This window comes from Hyperoodon ampullatus (genome assembly GCF_949752795.1).
Source record: "Hyperoodon ampullatus genome assembly, chromosome: 3".
In the NCBI taxonomy this organism is placed as follows: Eukaryota; Metazoa; Chordata; class Mammalia; order Artiodactyla; family Ziphiidae; genus Hyperoodon; species Hyperoodon ampullatus.
The window spans coordinates 56,518,270-56,542,762 of NC_136916.1; the positions used below are offsets into that span (position 1 = coordinate 56,518,270).

Sequence of the window (24,493 nt, forward strand, 5' to 3'; positions counted from 1 at the left end):
ATAGGAGTAGCTGAGAGGAGAGGAGGAATCAACATTTCTTGAGTATGGGGCTGTGTTCTGGGGCTGCGAATAATATGTGTAATCTCACTTAGAGGGACCCATGAGGTCAGTGTTGTAGAAGGATCTGGTGGAGTAAAGGTGTTCCGTTCCATTCCATCTATAAAATGGAATCCTCTTGCCTGCTCCTAGGTTGCTGTGAGGATTAATGAAATTACATATGGAAAGCATCTGGCAAGGTGTTTTGCATATAGAAGGGCCTAACAAATGCTAATTGCCCTTCTTATTCCTTTATATAAATTGTGAGGAAACTGAGATCCAGTGAGATTGAATTCCTTTTTGGGGCTGCACCTTTGCTCCTATTATTGCCTTTCCTGGCAATGCTGACTTTCTAATTCCCACCCCACCCCCTCACACTCATACCTTTGTTAGACTAAGTCTGCTCATCCTTTTTTTTTTTTTTTTAATATATCAATATATCATGTCTATGTTTTTTTTATTGAAGTATAGTTGACTTACAATGTCGTGTTAATTTCTGCTACACAGCAAAGTGATTCAGTTATATGTACATATGCATTCTTTTTTTAAATTCTTTTCCATTATGGTTTATCACAGGATATTGAATGTAGTTCCCTGTGCTATACAGTAGGACTTTGTTGTTTATCCATTCTATATGCTAATCCTTTTTTAAGTACTATGGCACGGAGGCTTGGGAGTTAGCCAGTTAAAGTTGAAATCCTAACTCTCTTACAGATAGGGTGTATAAACTCTCTGAGTTATTTATGCATCTGTAAAATGAGGATAATTCATGCCAAAGAGCAATAATTGCAAATTATATACTTATTTCATATAGTCGTGAAAATTAGTCAAAGTCGTTAATGAATGATAGCTAATTGTAATAATGTTACTGTTTAGCTCAAACATCTCTTCTTACAAGAAGCTTTCCCATGAACCAGCCCCTTCCCAAAGTGGATTAAGTGTTCTGCCTCTGTATTCCTTTGACACAGTGTCCGTCCCTTTCTTGTAATAAATAATGATCATTGTTTACTGAGGACCTGTTATGTGCCAAGTGCTGTATTAGGTGCTTTATGCAACTTATCTCACTTATTATTCCAAAAAACCTTCTGAAATAGGCGTTTTTCCTGTTTTATAGATGTAGAAACCAAAGCTCAGAGAGTTTATATGTCTCTCTCGCGAGTCTGTGAATTTCTTCAAATCAGGGAACACGTCGAATTCATCTTTGTATCCCTAGTTCCCAACATGATAGCAGACTAGCTCCTCCTGAAAGATCTGTTAAATGGGTGGGTGTGTGACTGACTTGTGCCAGAACACACAGGAATCAACAGTGAAGCTGGGCTAAGAACCCATGTCTTCTGCTTTTAACCCAGTCATGAATCTAGTCCTGGTTTTTTCTCTACCATGTGCCTAGTATGTGCCATGCTCCGCTTTGCTGATGGAGGGCTCACTTTATTTTCGTTCCAAAGAGAGGAAGGTTTCGGCTCATTCCTGGAATAACCAGCTTGCTTTCCCCTTCTGCCTGGTGCTGCTGCCCCCACTCTCCCAGGAATTTCTTTTCTGGCTCCACTATTTATTGCTGTTTGGCATGCAGAGCTGCTTTGTGCGCCAGACGCGTCTCTGGACAGATGTCTTGGTGGAGGGTTCACTCCCTGCCCAGCCGAGAAGGGGGAGTCACTAGAAGGACTTCTGCTCCAGTGAGCAGTGTGTGTGCAGGCAGCCCTGGCCTGGCCGCTCAGCTTTTCAGCCTCCTGCTGTTTGTGGGTCTTCTCCAGAAAGAATCCTGAAAGAATTCACTGGAAGGCCTGGCCTGGAAATGGTACTCTTACACAACTCGATTCCTTCACCAGAAGCGCAATGAGTGAACGATTCCTGGAAGCTGAGTTAGGGTGAGAATGAGAGAGAGAGACTCTCTGCCTCTGTCTTTAGGCTTTCTCACTGCCAGTAAGTTCCTCCTCTGCTCTAAATATATTCTTTCCTGATGAAATTTAAACTCCATTTCTTCTCATTCTGTCCTTGAGGAAAAAAGGGGAAAAATAAAAAGGCTTTTTCTCTGCCTTATGTTTTTTAAAATTCTTTACTTGTTGATACTGACTTGGTGGGGATAGCTCAGTGATTATTTCAGTTAGTTTTTGCTGTGTAATAAACCACACCAACACTTAGTAGTTTTAAAACAACAACAGCTTATTACCTTGTACAGTTCTGTGGGATGGCAGGGCCTTCTTCCCCACGTTTTCAGTCATCCTCTGGGAGGCTAAACCCTTGGCTTCTTCCCATGATGGTCTTAGGGTTTCAGTAGCAAGAGGGGGTAACCCCAGTACTCAAGGACCATTTAAGCATGTGCTTGTGTCAGGTTTTCTTATAATGTCTTATTGGCTAAAGCATGTCACGTGGCCAAGCCAAGATTCAGAAAGTAGAGGGATGCACTTTATCTCTTGTTGGGAGGAGCTACAAAATATTATGGCCAGTTTTTTCACTCTGTCACAGTGATAGAAGCACAGGGTTCTAATGCTGACTGTGCTACTTACTGTGTAACCTTGGGCAAGTAATTTAACTTCTCAAGACCTCAGAAAAGTGGAGAAAACAGAGCCTACTTAAAGGTTGTGAGGATTGAGATAATGCCTGCAAAGCACTTAGAATATTGCTTGACACATGGTAGACACTTAATATATGTTAGCTGCTGCTTAGCAGATGAATTAGTAGGTTTTTATGATTGCCAACAACAGAAACCAGCCTAACTTGGTTTAAGCTTCTCAAAACATATTCACTGGAAGGAGCCTGGAAAAGTATAGAGAAGCCTTTGAAAAGCTGAACCCCCAGACTGTGTTGGGATAGGGACCAGGGAGGGCTGCTCTGGTTTGGGTGGCTGAGTCACTCAGGCAGAAAAGCAGCTGCCTGAGTCCACGGCTCCCACAGGGATGCTGCTGCTGGGCCAGCGGGCCCTTCTTCGCCTCACTGGGTGGGGGGGGGCTGCAGGCTCAGTCACCTCCCACAGGGGGGCCGCCGTGACTGCCTCTAAGCGTACGCTCCCGCGACAGTCACGCAAGTATCAAGCGACCATCCCTTCCTACTGAGTGTGGTTGGCACATCCGTGGGCAAAGGTGACAGGATTTTAAATTATTAGGTTGAAAGTGATGTCTAGGTGTGCCCTGCTTTAAGTAAAACTAATGTACAAAAGTAATTTATAGCACAAGTTGCCCTAGGAGCACTTATTTGCTTTCTCAAAACATTCACTAGAGGATTTTTTTTTTTTTTTTTTTTTTTTTTTTTTTTTTTTTTTTGCGGTACGCGGGCCTCTCACTGTTGTGGTCTCTCCCGTTGCGGAGCACAGGCTCCGGATGCGCAGGCTCAGCGGCCATGGCTCACGGGCCCAGCCGCTCCGCGGCATATGGGATCCTCCCAGACCGGGGCACGAACCCGTATCCCCTGCACCGGCAGGCGGACTCTCAACCACTGCGCCACCAGGGAGGCCCACTAGAGGATTTTTCAAATCCAATTTCTCACAGACTCTTCAAGAAGGCAAGCAAATTATATCAGTTTGATTCAAACTTTTTTTTTAGGGGGTGGGAATATGTCGGTGATACAAAATTAGGCATACCTGCACTTACAGATTACTTTTTAAGTGAGAGGAAGTACAATAATGGTATTTGGGGGGTAAACAACTGTTTTCAGGTACCGTTTAGGTCCTGTTTTTCCAGCTAGGTAGCAGCCTCTTGAAAGTTTTGCAGTTTCCTTTCTCCGACCGGGTGAGCATGTCCTGGTGCTAGTGAGCTGCACTGCTGTGGTTGTGCCTGTGGCTGCCTTTCCTATGTTTCTGATGTGTCCATGCTGTATGGGAACCCGGAGATCAGCAGGTTCTCACTGTGGTTCCTGAAGTGCTTGGTCTCTGCCACTGCGGAACAGGACTTCTTGGGCAGGACAAGTAGAGGCAGTATTCCCCGTGTCTGAAGTTGTGGCCAGCTATTCTGGATTTCATCCACGGTGAAGCGGTGCACTGTGATCTGCTTTGGTGTCGTGCGGACATCGTATTCTGTTTCCTCCGGGTGTACAAAGGGAGCAGCGGTCTGTGCGGCTCAGTCTGGTGTGTGTGGTTCATGGGCTGTTGGTTGGGAGGTGGGGATTCGATCTGTGGTCCTTCTGGGAGTGTACGTTTTCTCTGAAATCTCTGGGTGACATGCTGGTGGATAGTCGTGGGTAGGTACACACACATGTTCCTCTGTGTTTACTTGCCCTTCTCGTAGACGTTTCCCCCATCAAAGAAAAGTTAATTCGTATTGTAAAATATTCACTGAATACCTACCAAGTGCAAGGTACTGGGTGAATCACTGCAGAGGGCATAAAGATGGCTCATAAATGACTTGTGTCCTCTGGGGGCTTAGAGTCTAACAGGGGAAAAGAGACATATCTATAAGTGATTCTAATATGTGGTGGAGCACAACCAGTGTCATTGTTTTGTGCATGAATCGCCATGCTGCCAATTGTCAAATAGAATCTGATGTGATATAATTAGTCAGGATTCTTTGGCTGTGTCAGACACCTAACTCAAGATTACTTAATCAAAAGAGGGAGTGCATTGGCTAGAGTTACCAGGAGGTCCAAAGGCAGGGATGAATATGGGGTTGAAATGATAGCCTCAGGGCTCTGGTCACCTCTTGGCTTTACTCCTCCTTATGTGGGCTTCCTTTTCAGTCAGATTCTCTTCACTGGGGGCAGCACGGACCTCACTAGCCCGATACTTCTAGTCCTTAGTGCTCCGTATCCCAGAGAAAGCTCCGCCCAGCCTCCTCAGCATCTAGGTCAGCGCTTGAATCACTAGTTGGCTCTGCTTGGAGACCCTGCCCAGTCCTGGACCATTTGTTGTGTCCAGGGGACTAGAGTAGTGTGGTGGGCCATCCTGAGTTATGAAACCACCTCTGGGGCAGATTGATGGGGTCCCTTCATTGGCACCCTAGCAGGAACACTCGCTATTGTGGAGGAGCATATCCCAAATGAAAAAGAGGAGTTCTGTAACTAGAAGATGGGAGGAACAGATTCTGAAAGCAAGCAAATTACGGTGAAAAAAGTTGTTCCACTATAGATAATATTAAGCATTGGGTCTGAAAGACAGAAAACTGCTAACACAGGATCAAAACAATAATTAAGCATTTAAGGCAGGGGTGGGCAAAATTGGCAGCTCACAGCCTGCTGGCTATTTTTGTATGGCCTGCAAGCTAAGATTTGTTTTTCAGAATTTTGTGACACATGATAATTATGTGAAATTCAAATTTCGGTGTCCATAAAGACATTTTATTGGAACACAGCCAGGCTTATTTAAGTGCTGTCTGTGGCTGCTTTTGTGCTGTAATGGCAGAGTTGAATAGTTGCTTGTGAAAGAGATTGTGTGGCCCTCAAAGCCTTAAAATATTTGCTCTCTGGTCCTTTTACAGAAAAATCTTCCTGACCACTGAGTTAAGGGGAAGAAGAATCCCCCAACTGAGAAAGCTTTAGAATTTAAGCACAAAGGTCAGCTGTAAGTTGATTCACTTGAGGTGCTTCATGAAAACAGTGTATGACATGGGTAGGAGAAAAGGGTATTTCCCCGATCCTGGAGCTCTGAGAGGGCTTAGCTCCAAAGGTTTCTGGGTAGTCTTTCCACTTACTGTGGCAGGAGGTCAGAGGTCTAGTTCAACCAAAGCTGACCTAAGTAGTTAGGCTATGAGTTAAGGTGTGTATGGGGGTGCTCAGATGCAGCTGTGCTTCATGCCATTTAAAGCTGTGATTTGCACTGCCAGCCCACCATGCTTCTTAGCCCCCTGTCATTATCAAGATCTTGTTTTGGGACTTCCCTGGTGGTCCAGTGGGTAAGACTCCATGCTCCCAATGCAGGGGGCCCGGGTTTGATCCCTGGTCAGGGAACTAGATCCCGCATGCATGCTGCAACTAATGTTTGCATGCCGCAACTAACAGTCCTCATGCCCCAACTAAGAAGCCCGCATACTGCAACTAAGAAGTCCACGTGCCACAATTAAGAGTCCACGTGCCGCAACTAAAAAAGATTCCCTCATGCCGCAACTGAAAGATCCCAGGTGCCGCAACTAAGACCCGGTGCAACCAAAATAAACAAACAAACAAAAAATCTTGTTTTGATTAAGACCCTGAAGAAGGATTACGTGATTTAGATCAATGCAGAGTTCATACAACTTAGCTGGTGAATAATTTCTGCCTTGGAGTTGCTGGCAGATGAACGTCAATAAATGCTGAGAACCGTGTTAAATTAAGTCTCAGCTTATTTTTCTCTAACTTTTGTCAGATGAAGCAGTGTGTAATCTCCCTGATCTTTATGCCCAGCACTGAATTAGTGGCCTGGGCTGCAGTGTACTGAGAAAGCTGGCCTGAGGGGACACCCAGCCAGACTGTGATTGGAGCAAGCTGCGATGGTTCTCTGCAGAGCTAGAGTCGTTTGTACCTTGGGACCTTCCGGCTCAGAGGACCCCCCAAAAGAGTTCCTAATTGCCCGGGATGAGGAGTTTTGTGAAAACAGGGAGCTCTCAGGTCAGGATGAGATTTAAGCCCTCTGCAGAGACTATGAGAGTGTTTTTGGATCCTAGTCCTGGGGACAGCTGGGAATCTCCAAGGCACTTCGAGGGACCCCAGCAACAGCCTCCAGAGGAACAGGGTCCTCACAACAGTCAGGATTTCAACCTCTAAAGTCTTTCTCTCCCTTCAGTCAGACTTGCCATTGGCGCCGATAGGCATTTGAAGTGGCCCAAGTTTGTTTTTGTTTTGTTGTTTTACAAGCTGTTGGTGGCAGATACGCATGTAATGAGTTTCTGAGTGGCTGCTTCAGTGACCCTTGCAAGGCACTGTCTCCCTGCCAGAGCTTTCCTGGCATCCTGCCAGCCAGGCTTGCCTGAGGAGAGTCAGGGTGGCCCCTGAGGCTGCGCACAGGGCTCTGTCCTGAGCACAGTCCCTGTCCGTGTGTGGCAGGGGAGTGTCATCTGAGCCTCAACCCATAGGTTGCCCGTGGTGTTCGGGGGGTGGCCTTGGCTACACCTCTGCTTCCTTTGCCTGCTACTCTCATCCACCAGCCGTGTGGTGACAGCCTCAAGGGGGCAGTGAATTTATAGGGAGAACAGATTTCTTTGGACTCTGTCTAGACTGCCCCACCTTACAGATGGAGAGAAACAGAGAGTGGCTGATTGGTAGCTGGAATCCAGTATGTGGTCTCTGGTTAGAAATGTGAGTCATGGGGCTTCCCTGGTGGTGCAGTGGTTGAGAGTCCGCCTACCGATGCAGGGGACACGGGTTCGTGCCCCGGTCCGGGAGGATCCCACATGCCGCGGAGCAGCTGGGCCCGTGAGCCATGGCCGCTGAGCCTGCGCGTCCGGAGCCTGTGCTCCGCAACAGCAGAGGCCACAGCAGTGAGAGGCCCGCATACCGCAAAAAAAAAAAAAAAAAAAAAAGAAATGTGAGTCATGTTCTCTAGAATTACCTCAGTGCTAGACCCACAGCGATGGATTATGCCTCCAGACAAGTTTGTTTCTTAGCATCTCAAGTGAGGCAGATGGGACGCTGGAGGAGGGAAAGCGCTTCCTCAGATCCCTTTCTGGAAGCATCGTGGAGGAGGTGGTATTTGGGCTGAGCTCTGAAGCATAGGGAGAAGTTACGCAAGTGACAGTGTCAGTGAAAGGAATTCCAGGTAGAGGGAAACACATGAGTCATGATGACACACAGGCAGGGAAACATAGATATATGTCCTCGCAGGAAATAGCAGGTCATTTGGGGTGTTTAGAACAAAGGATTCCTGGTGGTAATTGGTGGGAGTTAAGTGAGAATTAGTTGAAGCGATTGAGGAGGGTCTTCCCCGCCACGCGCAGGGACTGTATTTTAGCCTGGACAGTGGGGAGCTGAGGGGCACTCCTGCACAGGGAAGGGAGGCAAGCTGTCCTTGGAGGACGAGGCCTCTGGCTGCTGCAGCTAAGGTGAGGCGAGAGGGGAGAGAGGTCAGTTAGGAGGCTGTTGCCATGGTTCCGGAAGAAAGAACGTGGGTCTGAGTCAGGGTTAGTCACCGAGTGGAGGGGTGAAGAGGACACAGGTTGGGAGAGATTATCCTACAAAGCCCCTGAGAGCAGAGGCCAGGTGCTGGTGTGGACGGATGGGGAAGTCAAGGGAAGGAAGCCACAAGGTTTGCCCTGTGGCCCTCCCCAAGGCAGGTGGTGGAAGGGACCCAAGGCCTAAGGCTGTGCCTCCTCCCTCTAGGAAAGACCTGTTACCCTAGCCTGAGAGGTGATCCTGGCAGAGCTGTGTCCTGTTCCTTCTCACATCACAAAGCCTCATTTCTAAGGGAAACTCGGGGCTGGGGGTACTGCCGCTCTCCTCAGTTACAGTTAACTTCCTGAGGAGGACTGTGGGCCCAGGAGAGCCGGTTTGACTTGGAAGTCTGGTGACCTGGTGACCAAAGAAGGGGCAGATTTTGTTAACCACTACCCTAGCAAGGTGGAGCCCAGCTCACCATGCCCAGCGCTACAGAGTGACAACGTAGTCTAGCGGAGCATCTCAGCTTGAGGGTGGGAACCAGCATTAGGCTTAACGGCACCGAGTTAATTAGAAACAAACATGGTGGGATTTGCTTTTTCCGTTTGGAAACAACATGTTTCAGAATTTATTGTTGGAGGTAAGTGCCTGCCGCCTTATGAAGTGTGTGCGGTGCTGTCATTGGCTGGTAGTGGCAGGCAGTGAGTCCTCAGAAAGCTGCTACCTGCCAAGTGGCCTCAGAGCCACTGCTTCCCTTTCCCTTTAGTGTCCTGGCTGTGGACAGAACCTCATGGAAGGTTCCCTCAGGCTCAGCCATTGGCTCCCTGAGTGATCCTGTCAGAGTCCCTCATCACTTCTGAGCCTTACCTTCATTCATTTAGTGGTAATCTTGCAATCTTGCTTCCTTCTCCATCTCCTGGAACTGTCCTCAGGACCAGATGAAGAGGAAACTCATGGACCATGTGTGTGTAACAGAGTCAAGTTTGTGGCATTTAAAAGCACATTGAGGGGCTTCCCTGGTGGCGCAGTGGTTGAGAGTCTGCCTGCCAGTGCAGGGGACGCGGGTTCATGCCCCGGTCCGGGAAGATCCCACATGCCACGGAGCGGCTGGGCCCTTGAGCCATGGCCGCTGAGCCTGTGCGTCCGGAGCCTGTGCTCCGCAACGGGAGAGGCCACAACAGTGAGAGGCCCACATAGCGCAAAAAAAAAAAAAAAGAAAAAGAAAGCACATTGAACATATAATGCTGGGCTCCTAAGAAGCTTGTAGTCCTAATCAAAGAAGCAAGACTGTACCTTAAAAATTGGATAAAAGATTTATGAATGAATTGACATAAGGTCTGGAATTCGGCTTAAAATATTTGTTCCCTCCCACCCCACAAAGGAAAAACTGAGGGTTTTGGTTGAAACAAGACTGGCAATGCGTAGATAATTGTTGAAGCTGATGTTGGATACATGGTTACACACTCTCTACTTTTGTGAATGTTTGGATTTTTTAAGAGGAAAAAATGTGACTAAAAGAAGGTGGCAAACCTACTAACATGACAAGTGACATACATGGTAAGAGCTCCAGGGAGAAGGGAGCCTTGTGGGTGGAGAGGGGTCAGGCGAGGCTTCCCGGAGGAGGTGGGAGCCTCCCGGTGAGGATTCTTTGTTACAACTAACAGAAACCAACTTGAGTCAGTGTAAACAGAACAGAGGACTTCCTTATAAGGATCTGGGGGCCCTTGGGCAGCCCAAGGGCCAGATGTTGCCAGTGCTCAGGAAGGGACAGGGCAGGGATGGAAGACCACTGGGATCCCAGGCCACCTGTCTCCATGTTGGGCTGCCTTGTCCTGCATGCTCTGAAGCTTGGCTTTCTCTGCTTTGTCCAGGGTCAGGAGGAAGGGCTCCCACCCCAACCCCAGCTCCCAGCGAGCATCAAGTCCATCCCAGACAGAGCCCAGGCCCAAGTCCCTGAGTATTCTAGCAAAACCTATCTGGAGCAAATAGTTGGTGGAGCTCCCTCCTGTAGGTGAAGGGAGGTAATTAAGGGGTTACTTTTGAGGTAACCCTTTTTTCCCACCCCCTCCAACAAACAGAAAAGACTAGAAGGATGGTAGAATGAATATGAATACAGAAGGCATCTGGATTAGAGACTACAAGAGTGAATGATTCAGAGACTATTGGGGAACAGCATGGATCCTCTTGGCACTGACGGGGTGGGGTGGGGGGTTGGGAAGGGCCCACATAGGTAGGAACCCCACCCAGCAGGACCTGATTCTCTCTGTTGCTTGTGTTTTTTCTCAAACAAATGTTAGCTCTTATTTTCCCCCCAAGCTTCAGAGACATTGAACTCTACATTCTGTGTATCTCATATGTAGTTCCTCTTATTTATGAGCCCTTAGTACCTACCATCAAGTAGGAATTACTGTTCCCACCTGACAGCCAAGGAAACAGGCTTCAGGAGGCTCTGTAATTTGGCCTCCTGCAGGGTCACACAGCTTGTGCTGGTAGAGCTAGGATTCAAATCCAGATCTGCCTAACTCCAAAGTTGGTGCTACCATTTCCACACCACACTGTATACCTACTTAATGTAATTTTTGATGCCAATTGATGATAAGAATCAGTGGATGTTAGGATTCTTGGTTGTTGGTGAACACGAATTAGCTCAAACAATAAAAGAGGTTTTTTGTTTTTGTTTTTGTTTTTTGGCTTAGCCACTAAACCTCAGGAAGAATAAGCAGCCTGGCCTTAGGGAAAATTGTGTCCAAGCACTCAAATGCCATTAGCTGTTATACTTCAATTATGGTGTGTAGTCGGTTCTCTATACCTGCATCCTTGGATTCAACCAACCTGCAGATCGAAAATATTTGGGAAAAAATAATTCCAGAAAGTTCCAAAAGGCAAAACTTCATTTACACAGCATTTACATTGTATTTATAACTATTTACCTTGTATTGGGTATTGTAAGTAATCTAGAGATGATTTAAAGCATTCAAGAGGACGTGCATACGTTATGTGCAAATACTGCATCATTTTATATAAGGGACTTGAGCATCTGCAGATTTCGGTATCCCCGGGGGTGGGCAGGGGTGGGCGGTGGCGGGGGGCATGTCCTGGAACCTGCTAATTCTCTCTCATTTGTTTCTCTTCTGATGTTGGCTTTATTCTCTCAGGCCAGCCGTCGCTACCACATGGGAACCACTGCCTCTGGCTTTAGTCTCATTATCAGGGAGGCAAGAGCTTTTCCCAGCTTCTGATAGAAAATTCCAAGGAAGGGCTCTAATTGGACTAATACTGGTCGCATACCCAGACCCGCCAGATCACCATGCCAGGGGATGGGGGAACTGGGAGTGGCCCAGCCTGCGTCAGGGGACAGGGTTCCGATTGTCAGTCTCCACCTGGAGCAGTCGGTTGGAGTCAGGGAGGAGCACTTCTCCCAGTAAGTGTATGTGGTGGGGAGGGTCCTTCTCAGTAGGTTACACAGGATGTTCCCGCTCCACTTAGCTTACGTTTGTCCTTACCTGGCAAGAGCGAATGACTTCCTAGGCATTTCCTTTAGGGCCTGTCTCAAGCTAAGCTAGGAACGACTGGTGAGTGACCTTGACTTCACGGGTGAATCATGCTGACCGTGACCCAGGCACAAATGGCAATGCCTTACTTTGGTGCAGCTTGGGTCACCATAACTATGGTGATATTATTAGAAATTCTCTCCCACTTTCCATTTAAAAATGAACAGATTTCCGACCTACCTCTACCTTTCCTTTTTCCATCTTTTTTTAAAAATTTCCTCTCCTCCTGCTGAGCAAAATTAGCTCTCAGCAGGTCAAAACAGGTTTTTAGCTAATTTCTCTTTCTTGAAGTACAGGTGATAAGCATCCAAGTTAGCCAGTGTTTTTTTTCTGCCCACAGGTGGTTGATTGGCTTTGTGATAGATTGAATATCTGCTTGTCTTCTGAAGTCGCCCAGATAGTCTGGAAGGGGAAGTATACTGCTGCTATAAGGCATGCTCTTTTAATGGGAAGGTTACTCTGTGGTCTTTGGCAAGTGGCTTCTACTTGAGCCTTAATTTCCATATCTATAATATGGGGCTGCTGTGCCATGCATTAGTATGGGTTCATTAGAAATGAGAGATCAGGGAATCCAGGATCCATAAACTCTTGCCTTTACTGCCCCCTTTTCCCTTTTCTTTTTCTCTCTCCCTTCTCTCCCTCTCCCTTTACTGTAACCCCTATACCTTTTGCTGTAGCTGTTGTTACTACCTGATTTCAAATTTGTGCTGATGAAAGCCAAATCCTGAACTCTTGCAACATCATCTCTTGTTTAATGGTCAGCATTTGTGTGCCTTTTGGGTCAGGGATGAGCACTGCATTTGCAGAGAGGGGTGCACTAAGGTAGAAAATGAAAGCATTTCAAAGCTAATGAATCAGGGACTTCCCTGGTGGCGCAGTGGTTAAGAATCTGCCTGCCAATGCAGGGGACACGGGTTCGATCCCTGGTCCGGGAAGATCCCACATGTCTCGGAGCAGCTAAGCCTGTGCGCCACAACTACTGAGCCTGTGCTCTAGAGCCCGTGAGCCACGACTACTGAGCCCGCATGCCACAACTACTGAAGCCTGCGCACCCTTGAGCCCATGCACCGCAACAAGAGAAACCACCGCAATGAGAAGCCCGTGCACCGCAACACAGACTACTCCCCACTTGCCGCATCTAGAGAAAGCCCGCATGCGGCAACAAAGACCCAACGCAGCCAAAAATTAAAAATTAAAAAGAAAAAACAAAAAAAACACTACTGAATCTCGGGAGGGAAGCAGAAATTGAAATGCAGTTGCTGGACGTGGTTGCAAAACTCTTGAAAATGGAGAGATAAAAATAGCTGCTTGTTAGGACCTGGCACACGTGCTCCGAAGGCTCACTGTTTGAACTCACTTGTTAATCAGGAGGTGGGAAACAGCCTCTAGTTCCTGCTGTCAGCACGTCTCTTGCAGTTAAACTTGTCAAGGAGGAGGATAATGAGCTGGAGCTGAGAAGGAAGCACTTTGCTCACTAAACTGGAGCTCAGAATTATTTTCTCTCACAACCAGATTTTAAGGATTTCAACCTACCCCAAGTCAGCTCCTATTCCCAGATAAAGCTTGTTTCATTGGTAATGTGAGTGACCCCCCCTGCTTCCCAACCACAACCTTCTTTAAAAATTGAGATACAGTTGACATATAACATTGTATTAGTTTCAGATATAGAACATAATGGTTTGATATACGTGTATATTGTGAAGTGATTGGCCACAATAAGTCTAGTTAACATCCATCACCTTGCATAGTTACAATTTTTTTCTTGTGATGAGAACTTTTAAGATATACTCTCTTAGCAACTTCCAAATATACAATACAGTATTGTTAACTGTAGTCACCATGCTGTGCATTGCGTCTCTAGGACTTATTCATCTTATAACTGGAGGTTTGTGCCTTTTGACCACCTTCACCCACAACTTAGTAATGGCTTTTCTGAAACTTTGGAGTACAACCCACTATGGTTCGCCATTTGCTCTGTTGTTTAGACCCAGATTAGCTAGCCTCTGGATAAACAATCTATGGCTTCTACTCTAGCCTCTGCCATTACCTCACTTTGTAACTTTTATAGATAACTCCCAGACTCTGGACCTCAGTGTTTCTCGTCTGTGCACAGGGTTTAATAATGCTTACTTCACACCATTGTCGTGAGGATTAAAGAAGACAATATATTTAAAAGGCCTGGCATAGTAGGTGCTCAATGAACCAGAGCTGTTGTGTCTTCCGAGGTTGGCTGGCTTCTAATTTGTTGAATTCTGTCTCCCCTGGTGGTGACAGCCTGGACAGGGACAGGGACCTGTTCTTTTTACTCATAGCTCAGTGCAGGCACTTTATTAGTGTTTATAGAATAAACAAGTGACCCCGCTGAATTCTTTAATCCAAAGAGGAGTAGAAAATGCTTAGAAGTCGGGGCTTCCCTAGTGGCTCAGTGGTTAAGAATCCGCCTGCCAGTGCAGGGGACACGGGTTCGAGCCCTGGTCCGGGAAGATCCCACATGCCGCGGAGCAACTAAGCCTGTGGCCACTACTGAGCCTGTGCTCTAGAGCCTGTGAGCCACAACTACTGAAGCCCACGCGCCTAGAGCCCGTGCTCTGCAACAAGAAGCCACTGCAATGAGAAGACCGTGCACCGCGACGAAGAGCAGCCCCCGCTCGCTGCAACTAGAGAAAGCCCGCGTGCAGCAACAAAGACCCAACACAGCCAAAAATAAATTAATTAATTAATTTAAAAAAGAAAGAAAATGCTCAGAAGTCAAGTTAATATCATGTGCTCATGGGGGAAATATCAGGAGGCTTTGAACAGTGGTTATTTCTGGTGCAGAAAATATCAGAGAAGAAAATACTTTCTTCCACTTAGTTTTTTCATAACATCTCCGTAATCATTTTTGAAGAAGGAGGGTTTATCCATCTTCACTGTTGCAGAGCCAGGGCAGGATCTGGGTATCGGACCTTAGCATCTTGTAGGTTTCCTAGGGAAGCTTGTCTTCCTAGGGAAGCTTGTCAGCCTGGGAGCTTGGAGAGCGGTGGATGCTTGCTGCGGAATAGAGTGTCCCACCACACGCTGAGGCTCCTCCCAGCCTCATTCTCCTAATATTGGAGGGTCAGAAAGAGAACCCAAGGCCTGAAGAGGCCTTGGGGAGTAGAGAGGGCTTGCGCCTGTGATGTGAACAATGTTTGAGGTTGCTGCTAGGGAAGATGTGGGAGGAAAAGCCCGATTAAACCTCCCAGGGCTCCAAAGCAGGGCAGTATTCCATGCTGGGAAGGGCACTCAAAAGAACCAGGCACCTGGATGTAGAGGTGAACAGGTGGGTGGCAAAGGAGGAGGTTTTAGGGGTGGGGACCAGCACAGAGAGGCAGGTGAGCCCCAGCCTGGGGAAGGTGGACACAGAGACGTGCTGCAGCAAGAAGTTGCAGAAGTGAGCTGGACAGTGGGCTTGGAAGGGCAGGCCGAGGGGCCTGGACTGTACTGCGAGGCAGGCTCTGTGCGGGGGCTGCCCCATGGGAGGAGGGAGAAGTGCCGGTCACCGTGCAAGACAGGCTGGGGGAGGAGTTCCTGGGCACGGGAGCAGAGGAAGGAGAGGCAGTGACTGTGGGAAGCAAATGCGGGAGGCTGACAGTTGGAGGAAACAATCTCTCTGGCCTTATCTGACCTCTTTTCTGCCTGTAGAGAAGAGCCCGACTTGGCCAGGGCTGCCGGGAAGGAGCATGTCCTGGCCTGGCTGCTCCGGCCACACGCTCTTGAGTGGAGTGCCCAGGTCTCCAAGCAACTTCTTGTCAGGCCTTCAGGGTCACCAGGAGGGGCCCTGTGTGTGCATCTGGCTTCCAGGATGGATGTGGTCCAAGCAGGGAGACCCCCCTGAGGGTTCCCCCTGCTCCACTCTGGCCCCCACCCGCATGGATCTCTGCAGCCTCCCAGGCAGCGAAGTTCCCTGGGCAGGTGGCAGAAGCAGGAGCCACAGCCAGGGAGGGAGGAAAGTGGCGTTATATAAGTCTGCAAAAAAGGAGGCTGGCTTGCCATGTGACTAGAAATCAGATACAAGGACAGTCACAGAGGCAGTGCAGCCGCTCCTGAGCAGCAGTTGTGGCCTGGAGAGTGGTGTCTGAGCAGCAGGGCGGGGTGAGGGAGTGGGTGTCTGGTGCTGTGAACTGCCTGTCTTAGAGGGCAACCCGTGAAAGAATCATTTTTTGTGATCCTGTAACGTGTGTGCTATTTAAATGCCCACAGTTCATTCGATTGATCCTGGTCTCCATCTGGTGAGGTTGCGAGAGCTGGGATTGTTATCACTGCTTTACTGATACGCAGACCACAGACTACAGAAGCAAAGGAACTTGCTGAAGGCTGCACTTAGAGCAGGCGGCAGGGCCAGGATTTGAACACAGGTCCCCTGTCTCTGTAGCCAGTGCCACTCTTTGCTTTATAACAAGGCCTAGCAGGTCATTTCTAAACAGGCCATGGGAACATTGGAAGGTGAGGGAGCTCAGGGCTTCGTGGTCCGGTTGCAGGAAGGAAAGGCCGGGACGTTCTTCGGTGGAGGGAGGGACTCATGTTGGGGCGCCTCCCTGTGCCCAGCTCTCCCGGCTCCGGCCTGTCACTCAGCCTCACTTCGCACACACTGAACACCGGCCTCCAGGGTCAGGCATCTGTCCTCTGTTGGAGAAGGGTCACGGTGCTGTGGAGACGAGGACCAGGGGCTCCTCGGCAGGAAGTGTTGGTCGGGGCCGGTCCTAACACTAGGCTTGGGAAGAAACAAAGGAAAAGTTGGTTCCTGAGCTCCTGAAGGTTATAACCTCCCCGTGTGTTTGAGATAATTCTCCAGGAGGCCGAACGGTTCACCGCGTGACTTCACCCAGGTCAGTGCTCCAGGGCCGTCCCTGCACACAAGCCTTCCCTCATCACCCTGTCGCAGCAGCAGCCCCCTCACTGTCTGGGCTCTTACCAGGTTTTGTTATTATTTTCTTCATGGACTTGAGACCACCTGATGCTGCACATTGGTTTGTTGGTTTGTTTAGTCTGTCTCCTCACACTAAAGTGTAAGCTTTGTGACAGTGGGAACAGGGTTAGTTTGCTGGCTGTTGTGTCCAGGTACATGCGTGGTGCCGGCATGTAGCAGGAGCTCAGTGGACACAGGAATGAGTGATGTGGCAGCAGGGAGGGTGGGGAGAGGACAGGTCCAGGCATCACAAGGTCTGAGTTCTGGTTCCTGCTCTATCCAGTTTTTGCTGTGTGACCTCAGTCAAGTCCCTGGATCCCTTTGGGCCGTAGGCTTTTCGTCTCCACCATGAAGGGGAGGAACCAGATGCCCTGTAAGGCTGTTTCTGACGCCTGTGTTCTGAGAGTCTCTATGTGAGAGACACGGGAGGTTGCCAAGGGGTTTGGAAAGATCTCGTATCCTGTGCTGTCGTGTCTTGTGACATGTTGAGGGCTGGGTCTTAGAAAGACAGCACCCATGGTGCTGAGTGTGTGCATGTGTATATGGTGAGTTTATCTCCATTCATTCACAGGCATTTTGGAGCACCTCCTATGTGCCAGGTATTGTCCTGGCTCTGCAGTTACAGGGGCGAGGCAGATAGCCAACATCCCTGCCCTGGTGGAGCCTGCGGTGGGTGGAGAGAGGCTAGAGCTGGCTGGGGGCTGTGGTTAGGACCTGACCCAGGCTGGGGATGATGAGGGGCTGGGTGGAGGTAGGCAGGTGAAGGACTTACTGGGATATGAGAGGGTGATTTTTTTTTTTTTCAGTTTACCCTTGGAAAGATACTTAAATGGATCTGTTAGAATCTGTTTAAGGATAAATAAACACATATGAGTATTGAAGGGGAAAATAATAAAATGTTAATAGTGGCTCTGGTAGGTTGGAATTATGGGGGTTTCATTTTTTTCCTCTGGTTCTCCAGATGTCCTATATAGTGTCTGTATTACTTCCGTCAAAGATTCCCTGTCAGGGTTTACGATTTTGCTCCTGGGTTTGGCCTGCTCTTGAGCGGGTCTCATTGTTTGCTTTGCTGATGTCTGTCCACAAAGCCCTGGGGACCTTTACCAAGTCCCAGCCTCAGTAAGTGAGAATTCTTGGCTCTGCTCTGCCTGCTTCACGGGGCAGTTGTTTGAATCAGAGGAGATGGTAGAAGAAAAACATTTGGAAATTCACCTCTTGGCAAAGGGAAGAGCCAGTGGACTAATATTGGTGATGGGAGCCAGGGCGGGCCGCGGGGATGGTCCGAGTGCAGGGAAGGGGAATGCGGCTGGTGCTGGGGGCACTGCCTCACCCTGAAGAGCAGCTTTCAGGCCTCCCTAGTTCTCTGGCCCCGGTAGCAAGAGACTCTCCCTGACTAACAGGTAGATGCAGTTGAGCAGGCTGTTAGGGATGTGACTTCAGTGAAGGAGAATCAAACGTTGGCTCTCAGCTCCTGGCACACACATTTATAAAACCCACATGCTCTGTGCATGAGGTCAATAATAGGAGTTCCTGCCTCCATCCCATCTTCCTTTAGTCTTTGGTCTGTAGCCTCAGCAAGCATCCAGGTCTTCCTACCTTATGATCTGGCGGCAGATATTGTGTCTTGCCAACAGGGGCAGTTGAAACAACAGACCTTGAAATCTTGATTATTCATGGTAACTGACTCCTCTTGTGGGTCATCTGGCTCAGTCTGGATTCTCAAAGAGTGGAAAACACTGGCTTTCTGTCCCGCTTCTACAGCAGCTTGTCATTCCTCTGCTGACAGCCCTTCCTCGAACCCTGAACGAAGGGCAATAAGGGGCCTTGGTGTCCAGTGCTCCTAAGCCAAGGGCTGGCTCTGTGATGGGGGCTGGGGTGTGTCGTGGCATTCGTGGTCAGGGCTGGTCTGTCTGGGGAGCGCTGACCTTCCCCTTCCCAACCTACCTGTGTCAATTCTCTACTTTTCTGTTTTCTTTTCCCTACAGATGTCAAGCCTTCCAACATCCTAGTGAACTCCCGTGGGGAGATCAAGCTCTGTGACTTTGGGGTCAGTGGGCAGCTCATCGACTCCATGGCCAACTCCTTCGTGGGCACAAGGTCCTACATGTCGGTATGAGCAGCTTGTTCCATTTTTCCAGCTTCTTATCTGATCAGGAATAGGAGCCAAGTGGGTGGAGCCAGACCCTTGTGCTTGGGTGATGGGGGTGGGTGAGAAAGAACGAGGGATGAGGCATTGTGGTCCCCTCCCTGAGGAGATCAAAGTCTGATGGGGAGATGGTCTTGGCCTTTCACAGGCCGTGGAGCATGGTTGGGGCTCTGGGGCCCTGACTCAGTGGAAGAGATAGTAGGATCGCAGCTTCAGCTCACTGGCACTTGGATGTTTCCCAGAGCTTGGCTTCCATTCTGATGACATTGAGCTCCAGCTACCCTCAGGACCTCTGCCTGATCGTCTTCAGACCCTCTGACTGACATGCCCAGACATGCCCCCACCCCACATTGCCCCACCATTTCCATTAGCAGTAAGTAGCATCACTGTTTCCTTAGTTTTTCAAGGTAGAAACCTGAGCATCAGCCTTTAACCTTTCTTCCCAGCTCCCCATCCTTTTAGCATCTAGCAACCCCCATCTCCTGTGAGTATTCAGAATTGTCTCCCCATTCCAGCCTCTTCTCTCCCTCCTCACTGCATGTCTCCCAGTTACCTGCCCGTCTCTCACCACGGCACACCTACCTGGTCCCCTGGCTGGAGTCTAGTTCAGCTGACAGCCTGAGGTCACTGAGGTGTTTCCTGCTTCCAGCCCTGCTGGCTTCCACCGCGCCCAGGGGTGACATTGGCACGTTCTCTTGCTTCCCCCATACAACCAGCTCCCTGGGGGGCAGGGATAGGGCCGGAGGTGTCTCTGTTGTCCCAAGGGTCTGGTTTGGCTCCTGGTACACTGTAGATGTTCAGGGAATTGTTGGCAAGTGAGTGAATGTTTGGTTGACGGAATGGGTGAGTAAATGGCTAACACGCTCGTGAGAAGGATTCAGAAAGGGGAAACGTGGCTCTGGATGAGTGCTGACCAGGGCAGAGTGGAGGAGCGTTAGTTGGAGGAGTGGGAGGCCTTCGCGGAGGTGGAAGGAGGGGCCGGCACGGGGGCTCAGGGCATCTTAGCACGTTGTGTTTTATGTACACTCTTCAAGGACTTTCACATCCTGGAGTGATGATCCTCTTTGATCTATATGGTTGTCCCATGAAGTAAAGATTAGTGTACCCATTTTAGAGATGAGGAAATCTAGACTCAGGGAGGTGAAGTGACCTGCCCACTTCACCTTGCAGAGCTGGCGTTGAAAGCCAGGCTTCCTTGCCGGTCAGTCCCCCTTTGCACTGCAGGCTCTCACTTGCCTCTTAGGTAAGATTTGGCAGCTGTTCCTGGCCTCCCTGTGTGGAAGGTCCTGCTCACACCCTCATTCCTTCTTGTCTGTCCCCTCCCCACACTGTGACTCCAGCCACGGGTGACATGACTCACCTGGCGCTGACCCACATCGCCACCCCCTCCATTCCAGTGGCTAAAGGCATGAAGCCCATCAGCTCTTCAGCTTCTTCCCTAAATGTCTAAAAACTGAGCAGCTAGCACCCTGGGCTACTCAACTGCCAACTATCAAGTTCAAAATCGATTAAAAGGCCCTGGAACTTATATTGATCCAGGGTTCAGTGGTTTGGGTTTCTGTGGTTACATAGTCAGTTCCAAAATAGTTCAGTGTTGGGGTTAGTGAAAAATCCTATGGGTGAAATGAATTTGATGTCTAAATAAGTGCACGATGGTCAGAATAAAGATTTTTTTTTTTTTTGGTAGGGTTCTTGAAATACATGTACTATTTCAATTAATGCTCAATAAAAATAATGCTTTGTATAGCACTATATATATTTCTTTCTCTTTGACTATTCTCACCAATAACAACTCATATTTGCATAACATTTTGCAACATCTAACATACATTTTCATTTGATTTGACCTTTCCAGTGCCCTAGTTAGTAGAGCAGGTATTTTGTTATGTTGTTACTATCATCATTAGCCCCATTTTGTTATGTTGTTAGCCCCATTTCATTAGCCCCAGGAAACTGAGGCTCAGGATCACCCAGCTTGTAAGTCCCAGACTTGGGACTTGAACCCAGATCCTTTGCCTTTTCTACTCTTCGATGTTGCCCAAGAACAGTGAGTTAGTGGCAAAGCTGGTCTTAGAACTCAGCTTTCCTTACTCTCAAGGCCAGTGTTCTTTCTACCCACTGATACCTCATTCATGACCCATGTTCCAGAAGCTTCATGTTTTTGGACTCAGGACTCAAGATGAACCTCTCATGCTGGGCTTTGGATAAGCTGTCCTGCACATGCAAGACAGTGACATGGTTGAGCAAAGCTGGAGCCACAGCTGAAGCTTAGCCAGGGCCCAGCTGGGTAGGATGCTGTTAGTTCAGGGCAGGTTATAGGGGAGACAGTAGTTAGGGGTCAGACCCACGGGAGCCAGCTAGGATTTAGTAGATACAGTATTTGGGGGCAGGTGGGAAGCCAAATTAAAGAGGTTAGTGGAGGTCCTGAAACAGGATGTGAGCTCTGGAGAGGAAGGGGCAGAAGAAGATAAAATGCATCAGTAGACCCAGGGCTGGGACCAAGCAGGGCAGCCTTGCCCTCTCTTGCAGTGCAAGCAAGCCTCAAAGGGGCAGGAAGCCCCAGGTATTCATGAGGACTCACCCATCCCTCTCCTGCGTGGGCCAAGCTAGCTCACAGGTGATAAATGTGTCTGTCTCTCCTGCAGCCAGAAAGACTCCAGGGGACTCATTACTCGGTGCAGTCGGACATCTGGAGCATGGGGCTCTCTCTGGTTGAGATGGCGGTCGGGAGGTATCCCATCCCTCCTCCAGATGCCAAGGAGCTGGAGCTGATGTTTGGGTGCCAGGTGGAGGGAGATGCGGCTGAGACACCGCCCCGGCCAAGGACTCCCGGAAGGCCCCTCAGCTGTGAGTGGCCTGGTGTGGCCCCAGCTTGGCCTGTGGGTGGTCTTTTGCTGTCAGGGGTTTCTGGAGGGCTGATTCTCTGTCTCTGGAGCCAGGCTGGGGCATGGCTCTCCAGGTGTAGGAAATTATTATTACCAACAACTTCCTACCATTTGTTGAGTGCCCACTGTGTTCCTGGTACTGTGCCTAGTATTTTATATGTATTATCTAATTTTAAAAATCATGACTTTGTTTTAGGTAGATTTTTTAAAAATTGAGATAAAATTAACATAAAACGCACATTTTAAAATGTACAGTTCAGTGGATTTTAGTATATTCCTCCATGTTGTACAACCATCACCACTGTGTAATTCAAGAACATTTCCATCACCCCAGAAAGAAACCATCTCCATTAGCAGTCACTCCCAGATGCCTCACCCTGACCCCCGGGCAATCACCAGTCTACTTTCTATCTCCATAGACTTGCCTAACATTGTCTAATTTTAATAGCAGTCGTGTGTGAGCACTACTCTAATTTCCATTTTAAATGTGAGGAAACTGAGGCACAGAGTGCTTGACTCGCCACATGCATTTATTTGTAAGTGGCCAAGCCTGACTCTGAGGTGGTAAAGCACTGTGTAGCACTGCCTGCCTTTCTGAACTGTGAAGGAAACCTGGTATTGGAAGATCCTGGCCCAGCTATCATCTTCTGATGTAGCTCCTGCTAGGACATTCCTGTCTGACCAGGGAGACCTGGTCTTTACCTCCATGAGGCCCACATGGGAGAGGGCATGTATGAAAGGAGAAACAGGAGGGGGCAGGGGTAGCCGATGGCGAGTTGTTGCAGGGGCTGGTGGCTGTGGCCCTGGAGAGCCAAGAGGAAGAGACCCAAGTTCAGGGAAAATGAAAACTAAATAACTCTAAAGGATTTAGTTATTATCTCATTTGCTCCTCTTTCAGTGTAAGGAAGGGGAGAAAGGCGGACATAATTTTTACCCATCTCTACAAAACTCAAAACGAGGCTCAGTGGTCAGCTGATTTACCTAAGGTCACAAATCTTGGATGCGGCAGAGCCCCGACTCCGACCCTGGTCAGCTGACTCCGTGGCTTTGGCTGGTCCCCTCTGTGTTCAGGCCTTACCTGTGGCTCTTCTGTCTCTCTTTATTGTCCACGACTCTGTTCCAGTCACTAGGGTCCGTGCCCACCCCTAGCCTCATACTGGCAAATAACCTTCTGTTTCTGAGAAGTGTTTTCTTTTCTCTTTTTATAAAATCTGTAGCTTATGGAATGGACAGCCGACCTCCCATGGCAATTTTTGAGTTGTTGGATTACATAGTCAATGAGGTAAGGTACTGCATGGCTTTTGGGATTTATTTGCTCCTCTTAAGAAAAAAACTCACAGTTGATGTGTCTGGGAAACCTCTGAACTGTTCCCACAGTATGGGCTGCCTGGGCTCCAAGATTCGTGTGTCCTGGTTTGTGCATTATGATCCTGGAATTGAGTGGCTGGTTTAGAGGCTGCAGAAGTCCCTTCCCCAGGAACATCATCTTCATGCAGCTCTGAGTCCCTCCTCCTCTCTCAGATTCAGGAGCCTCCACCTGCCCATTGACATTCTCATCCTTCATTCACCAGGCATTTCCTTTTTTTCACCTAGCATTTCTTGTGCACTTACTATGTGCTAAGCACTGTGGGGTGGCGGTAGGAGTGAGATGGGGATCTACAAATGGAAAAACAGTCTCAGGTCTTAAAGACTGTTAGATTGTGTAGGGGAGGCAAGGCAAACGCATGTGTAACTGCAATATATGGTTTTCTCCATATAAAGCAATGAACATAAAAAGTGACATTGCAGAAAGAGATATGGAAAATATTCACTATTAGTTGTGTGAAAAAAGCAGATTATAAAATAGTATGTATACTATGATTGGTTCTTTAAAGAAATCTATGGGGCTTCCCTGGTGGCGCAGTGGTTGAGAGTCCGCCTGCCGATGCAGGGGACGCGGGTTCATGCCCCGGTCTGGGAAGATCCCACGTGCCGCGGAGCGGCTGGGCCCGTGAGCCATGGCCGTTGAGCCTGCGCGTCCGGAGCCTGTGCTTCGCAACGGGAGAGGCCACAACAGTGAGAGGCCCATGTAACGCAAAAAAAAAAAAAAAAAAAAAAAAAGAAATCTATGTACGCATGTATGTGCACAGATTATAAAATAGTATGTATACTATGATTGGTTCTTTAAAGAAATCTATGTACGCATGTATGTGCACATAAAGCCTGGAAAGTAATATGATATAGTGATTATCTTGAAGTGATGGAATAACAGGTGATTCAATTGCTGTTGGCTAACTTTAATACAAAGAAGATATATTATTTGTGAAATATATATACCAGTATGTTTAAATGTAAAAAGGATCAAGGAAGGGACTGACAAGTATTCATCAGTTAGGGTTTGGGGGAGTGGGAAGCTAGGGACTAGCACCATGGCTGCTCAGAGGAGGGTGGGGCAGGGCTGGAGGAGCTTGAGGGCAGGACAGGATTTCAGATGATTAAGAAAGGCCAGCACTCTTGGCGTCCTCCGGAGCAGCATGGGTAGAGGAAGAGAATGGTCTAGCTCTGACCTGTTTGGGAGGCAGCTGGAGGCCTCCCACTCGGCTGAAGTGCATGTAAAGGGCATCACCCCATTTTCTTCTTCCTTGAGACTAGTGGAGTTTCATGCTTTCTTACTGCTCTCTAAAACCAGACCCCCGAAGGCTCAGATAGGTCCCCTTGTTCATTACAAACTCAGCGGGGAAAATCCTGGCTCACCCCAGCAGTTAAAAAATCACTGTCACTGGTTCACAGTCTACTGGAGAGCTTAGTTCAGCTCTCTTTACTGCCTGGCTGCACAGCTTTATGCTAAGCACTGTGGGACACAGGAAGTTCGGGATCTGATCTAGGCTGCTTAAGGACTCAAGGAAGGCAGAATGTGTTGCATTTGTGTTAGGAAAGCCATCCTCTCCTGCTGGGACCTAAACTGGGTCGTGCTGGGTGG

The 24,493-nt window shown here is 48.5% G+C and overlaps 1 protein-coding gene across 2 annotated transcripts in view; it reads left to right on the plus strand.

The window, feature by feature from the left end:
• MAP2K1 (mitogen-activated protein kinase kinase 1) overlaps positions 1-24,493 on the plus strand; it is a gene marked incomplete at its 3' end in the record, with an annotated part of 76,517 nt that overhangs the window by 49,429 nt on the left and 2,595 nt on the right. For both annotated transcript variants that reach the window (XM_079700318.1, XM_079700319.1), the window contains 3 exons: positions 18,489-18,613; positions 21,295-21,496; positions 22,752-22,816. In XM_079700318.1, coding sequence (XP_079556444.1) covers positions 18,489-18,613; positions 21,295-21,496; positions 22,752-22,816 — 392 coding nt within the window. The remainder of the gene's footprint in view (positions 1-18,488; positions 18,614-21,294; positions 21,497-22,751; positions 22,817-24,493) is intronic.